At 39.5% G+C, this 6,087-nt stretch overlaps 1 protein-coding gene across 1 annotated transcript in view; it reads left to right on the forward strand.

Annotated features, from left to right (window-relative positions):
- The first annotated feature begins 5,916 nt into the window (after positions 1-5,916).
- Positions 5,917-6,087, forward strand: part of LOC119336887 (survival of motor neuron-related-splicing factor 30-like) — a 4,691-nt gene continuing 4,520 nt past the window's right edge. Inside the window, exon 1 of the mRNA XM_037608966.1 lies at positions 5,917-6,082. Coding sequence (XP_037464863.1) covers positions 6,017-6,082 — 66 coding nt within the window. The 5' untranslated portion in view covers positions 5,917-6,016. The remainder of the gene's footprint in view (positions 6,083-6,087) is intronic.

Below are 6,087 nucleotides of genomic sequence, written 5' to 3' on the forward strand. Positions count from 1 at the left end.
CCCCAGACATGTCTATGGTTCTTCCACATATACAGGATTATATACATGTACGTATGGACAAATCATCTTGTAGTTTTGCTTAGAACACATATTCTTTTGTCAATCTGTCGCATCACAATATCTAGATGACCAAGTACACGACTTCCATCCGTGCACCACTCCTGATGTCTCTACTTCTTCTCGTATGCATTGCTACTACCACACAAGGTAAGCCATCAATACGAAAGGGCGTCTTCACCTCCGATAATCTATCTTTACAACATATATCTGCACGCACAGGTTATGTATTTTTTTTTCGAAAAGGGGATTCCCCGGCCTCTGCATCAAAAAGATGCATACGGCCACATTTATAAATAAATAAAAAAGTCGTTCAACAATGTCGTATAAAGTGCTGCAACAAAAGGAAATTGGCTCACACAGAGCAAGCAAAATAAAATAAGGCCCAAAAACCACAACCGGCTGGCAAAATATAGAGAGATAGGTAAACTAGGCGCCTATCCTATTACATGACCGCCATCCAAACCGTTTGAAGATATCCCGCGCTACCATCTCGCACCGGACAGATCCAGTAACCAAACGCGCCCTGGCCTCCGTCGGAGTGAGTAATGACCAAGTACGGATTAGCGCCGTAGCCCGGAATAGAACCTGCAAAAAATTGAATAGTTGTTGTTCTGTTAAAAGCCAAGTCATTTCTGCAGTTCCAAATTGCCCATGACAACGCACATGCTCCTACGCGAATTTGTCTGGCTGTTTCGGTCTCTATACCAACCAGCCACGTTCCAAACAACGACCTGACCGAATTCGGAGGAGTAATGTTAAAGACAATCTGAACCGAGCGCCACAACACCCTTGCAATCGGGCACTCAAAGAAAAGATGCTTAATGGTTTCATCCTGATCACAGAAATTACACCTAATAGATCCTGTCCAGTTGCGCTTAATCAAGTTATCCTTCGTTAAAACGACTTGTTTATGCAAAAACCACATAAACACTTTGATTTTCAGAGGAACCTTAACTTTCCAAACGTGTTTGGAACTAGGAATTACACTAGAGTTGATGACATCAATGTATATCGACTTGACTGTGAACTCACCAGATTTAGTAAGCTTCCAGCACAACTAATCAGGCTGATGAGGAAGCTGAACCTCTATCAGTCTACGCACAGGTTATGTATACACACGTAATAATTTAATTTTGCATTTCTGCTGGAAGTAGCTTGACAACTGCCTTTTTTCGGTTCATGTGCCATCTGGTGCTTCTTGTTAATCAATTCGAAATAATACTGATGTAATTGTTTGTCTGTTTTTCCATAGGCCAAATCATTGACAGCATGAATAATCGTAAGATCAGTTTACCAGGCGGGCTGTGCGTCTACAGAAAAAGGACTAAGGCCTTCTGCTGCCTTGCAAAGCCTGATTCGTGCCACATCGAGCTCTATTATTGCAACTTACTCCCTCCGTAAACTAATATAAGAGCGTTTAGAATACTAAAGTAGTACGCTAAACGCTCTTATATTAGTTTACAGAGGGAGTAGATTGCAAAAGATACGCAGACGTTGCGGCGATGACAACACCTCCTTCAGCTATCCTCCCTCCACTCCCATAGAATTAAACTTTTATTCAACGAAATAATATGTTACGCATGCAAGTAAGTTTATCTTGTGATGCAGAGAATTTATCTTGATTAGGGTGACAAAATAAAAGCCGAGCAATTTGCCGTGGGACGGGGAAGTTTTATTTTCTAATTACCCATGTAAAACACGTCCGATAAAACCTCCAGCTTCAGATGGTCTCAGATATACTATGTGATGGAAACATTCAATCATGTCACGTGCATACAAACAGTGCTTTGCATCTAATTATTTGACGAAATCTCATTTTACATGCAACAATTCAGAAATAATCTGGTTAAAAAAGTAAAGCCGAGCCACCTATTATCATACAAAGCCCTGTTTTTTTACTAACCCTCTTATACCCGAATATTCCTTATGTAACACTGGATTTGAGGATATCCAACACTGCCTCTTTACATGTTCACGGCAAAGGATGTATGGGCAGAACTAGGCCTAATCGATCGAACAACTGTTATGTAGGATCGCTTCGGCTCAGTCAACTCGGAAACTCTTATCCATCTATGCTCAGTTGTGCATGACATACCTGTTGCTGAATTGATCCTGGTGGCTATGTGGTACATCTAATGACAGAGATGACAGAGTACAAAAGGAAATACTATCTAGACTCCAAATCATACGGCCATGTCTATAGGTGTGTTAGCTACAAATTTCTATCGAGCTCACACACTGAACCATCTAGTTCGTAAGATTGATCACATGTGAAAAAAGCCAAGTGAGGGGACTGTAAAAATTAATATTGATGCGTCATTCCATGCTAAAACTTTATCAGGAGCTAATATTAATTTTTACAGCATGCTAAAATTAATATTTTTGTGGCGAGGGACAACCATGTAAATTTTATAGCAGCAGCAACCTGGGAATTACCTCTCTATGTTGAATCAGCTTTTTTTTTTTAAGATTCCAATATTGAATCAGCCGAGTTGAAAGTTATCGGAAGTGGATTGATTCTAGCAAAAAATATTGGGTGCACTAAAATTATCATTGAGTCTGATAGCATGTTTACTTTGGAGGTGTTAACCAATTCCGATTTGTATATGGGCCCTGATGTATCGATCTTAACAAAGTGCAATCAAATGGCTTTACACTTTACTAGTGTCAGTTTTATTTACTATAGTAGAGAAGCCAATCTAGTTGTTGATAGTCTAGCTAAACATTCTTTTAGTTGAGTTTGTTTGAAACTTGGGAGTCCGATGTTCCTGACTTTATTCTTCCTCTTATAGTAAACGATATGACAATTCTATAAGAATAAAGTTTTTATGCTTCAAAAAAATCAGGATTTTGGTTTTCCTTAAAAAAATACATTAGGGTTTTTGTTTCTACCGTTTGCTTGCTAGCTGACGCAACGACGTTATTTGGTCATGAGTGGACATTTTATTTTTTATTTTTTGTTGCCCCCCGGAGTATATACATGTTGTAAGTGATAAAACAAGAAGCTACTAAGGAAAAACATGACTTTATTTTAGTTTGAACTACCTTTTTTTACATGTTGAAACACTTTGAAGTTTGAGCCATGTGTTGGACCTAGAAAACTGTGGTTCCTAATGGAATAGGTAACAAGGCCACTTTGCCGCCTATTGCACACCACCCTCGCCCTGAAAGATCTCGCTTCACTCCATTTTTTTGGGTGTCTAGGTCCATGGTGATGTTCACGGCTTCTTCCTCTCTTAGGCGTACAACGGTCCGAGCTGCTGGATTGTACTAACATGAGCAACTTCAAGGCATGCTCGACGCAAGTGGATACGACGCCCAAGGAATCTGTCGTGTCGGCTGCTTTCGCATCTTATTGCTCGCACAACTGAAGCATTGTTGGGCACCCTGCTCAGCAATATCTTACTCTCACGTGTCCTGATTTGAGCTACGCGTCGTAGCAAGTGTGCGTCCACATGAACTCCCCGTGTGATGTCCACTAGAGCCTTGTCAAATTTAAATGCACTCTGCGTTGTTTTGGCTCGATCTTCTAGCGAAAACTTGCCCATCAACTGAGGCGCAAATATGTGTCGCTCATTTCCACGGAGCGTTAGCTCCGCCTGAAGGACCTCCAAATGAGCTGGCAACCGCGCAACCCATTTATAGGTACATCATTTTTCTTTGTTTAAACCTCTATATATATATTTCATTTTTTTAAAATGTGATGAGAAAATAATAATTATTTACATTTGTGAAATATCAAGTAATTTGAAAAGTATTCCCACCTTTAAAAATGTTCTTACAATTTTAAATTTTAATTTTAAAAATATTCATATAATTTATAAAATTGTCAATAGATTGGCATTCACATGTTGTAAGATTTTTTATCTATCTAAAAAGTTTCGTATTGTAGGAAAATGTTCGTATAATTTAAAAGTGTCTGTGCATTTCAAAAAGGTATTAATTTATTTTGTGAAACTTTAATATCTGAAAATTATTTCTTCAAAACAAAGTAAATAATAATAATTAAACATTAAAATAAAAAAGACAAAAAAACAAAAAAAAACAAAAAATGACTCCGGTTAGTGCTAAGTTCTTCCTTGTCGGATGGTTGAGAGAAGGAGGTGTCTCCTGTGAGCCTGTGGCGATGAAGACACCTCAAGACCACGAGAAGTAGAAATAGTGATAGCAATGCTTACAAGGAATGTTGTGATAAGTTGGAAAGAAGGCTAAGATACTGGTGAAAAGTGTTTCCATGAGATGGTAAACAAAAGAGATTAGTCCTACACAAACACGAGGGTTGGGAATAAGCATTTTTTTAACTACCTAAAATCTTCCATTAAAAAAAGGTTTGTGAATAAGTTTTTCCTTTTTGAGCGGTGGTTTGGGAATAAGTTTTTATTTTTTGAGAATTGGTTTGGGAATAAGTGAGTGTAAAAAAAACGAAAATCGCCCAGCGCCTGGCCAGCCCGCTGACACGGGGAGCTCCTAATCGGCGCCTTAAGCGCCGGCTAGGAGAACCGGCGCCCACGCGCCTGGCTAGTTGGGCCGGCCCACGAAATGCGCCGTACACAGAAAACCCAAACGAAGCCTCGAGCGAACGAGGTAATTGAAAAACAAAAACGATGGCAACGGGACTCGAACTCCACACCTAGCGCTACATGCTAACGAAGCTGGCCAGCTGGGATACAAATTGTCTACGTCCTAAAAACGGTGTTCGTTTTGAAGTACCAGCCCAAATGGTAGATCCGGGGTATTTCAACATTTTCCATTAATTCTTGGAAAAAATGAAAATCTTAAATATGCGAACAAATGTTTCGAAAATCATACGCAAATTTTGAATATTCCTTTTCTTTTAAACGTGAACTATGTTTTTCAAAAACTGAACAAATTTTGAATTTTGAATACTTTTTTTGTACTGTGAACAATTTTTAGAAAGCGAATTTAGAATACACATTGAACATTTTCTTAGTATAGGGTGAACATTATTCAAGGAAATACTGAACATTTTTTAAAATACGCTGAACTTTTTTTGACTGCATGCTGAACAAACTTTCTCTACACGATGAACATTTTTTTATACACACTGAACATTTTTTCAATGTATGGTGAACAATATTCAAATACACATAGACCTTTTTTTAAATACGATGAACTCCTTTTGAATGCATGCTGAACAAAAATTCTATACATGATGAACATTTTTTTATACATACTGAACATTTTTTCAATGTATGGTGAACATTTTTCTTCAATACGGTGAACAAAAATTTGGAATTCAAAACTATTTTTGAAACGTGAACAAAATTAGAAAACATGAACAAAATTTGGAGAAAACGAGCTGGCGTATTTTGAAGAAAACTTCATCGGAAAGAAAGTTCATACAATTGAAAAAAAGTTCGTCGACTTTGAAAAAGACAGAAAAAGGAAAAAGAAAAAGAAAAGGCAAAAAGAAAGAACAACAGAAAAAAAGAAAAAAAAACACGTGAGAAGTAAAGAGAAAAGAGGAATTAGATAGTCACAGAAGGTGGCTTGTCTGTGTTGGTTAGCGCGTTCAATAGAGAACCACGCGGCGCGGGTTCGATTCCCCGTCACGCCCTTTTTGCAAGTTCAGAAAACGAAAAAAAAATGAAAAGGGGCCGGCCCATCGCGGAGAGAGGGTGTGCGCCCGTTTGTCGAAATAGAAGAAACGGGCGCCGTTTAGGATTTGCCGTACGCGCTCGTGGGCGACCTATCGCATTTGCGCATCCACCCAGGAAACCCCACGATGGGCCGAGAGTTGCAGTCCCTGCGTCCCAGCCCAATTGGAAGAGGCAAATCGACTCGGCCTCTTCTTCCTCCCGATAAAAATCCCCACCACGAACAGACAATAATAATAAGATTTTCCAAAACGAACCAAAAGAAAACTCTCGGCCAGCGCGAGGCGTCACGAATCGAAACGAGCTCGAGCCGGAGGAGAGCGTCGGAGGCGGCGGGCATGGAGGATCTCAGCGTCGAGGAGCTCGCCTCCAATCTCTCCACCTACAAGGACCAGCTCCGCGAGGTCTC

The sequence above is a fragment of the Triticum dicoccoides genome, chromosome 7B (genome assembly GCF_002162155.2).
Source record: "Triticum dicoccoides isolate Atlit2015 ecotype Zavitan chromosome 7B, WEW_v2.0, whole genome shotgun sequence".
In the NCBI taxonomy this organism is placed as follows: Eukaryota; Viridiplantae; Streptophyta; class Magnoliopsida; order Poales; family Poaceae; genus Triticum; species Triticum dicoccoides.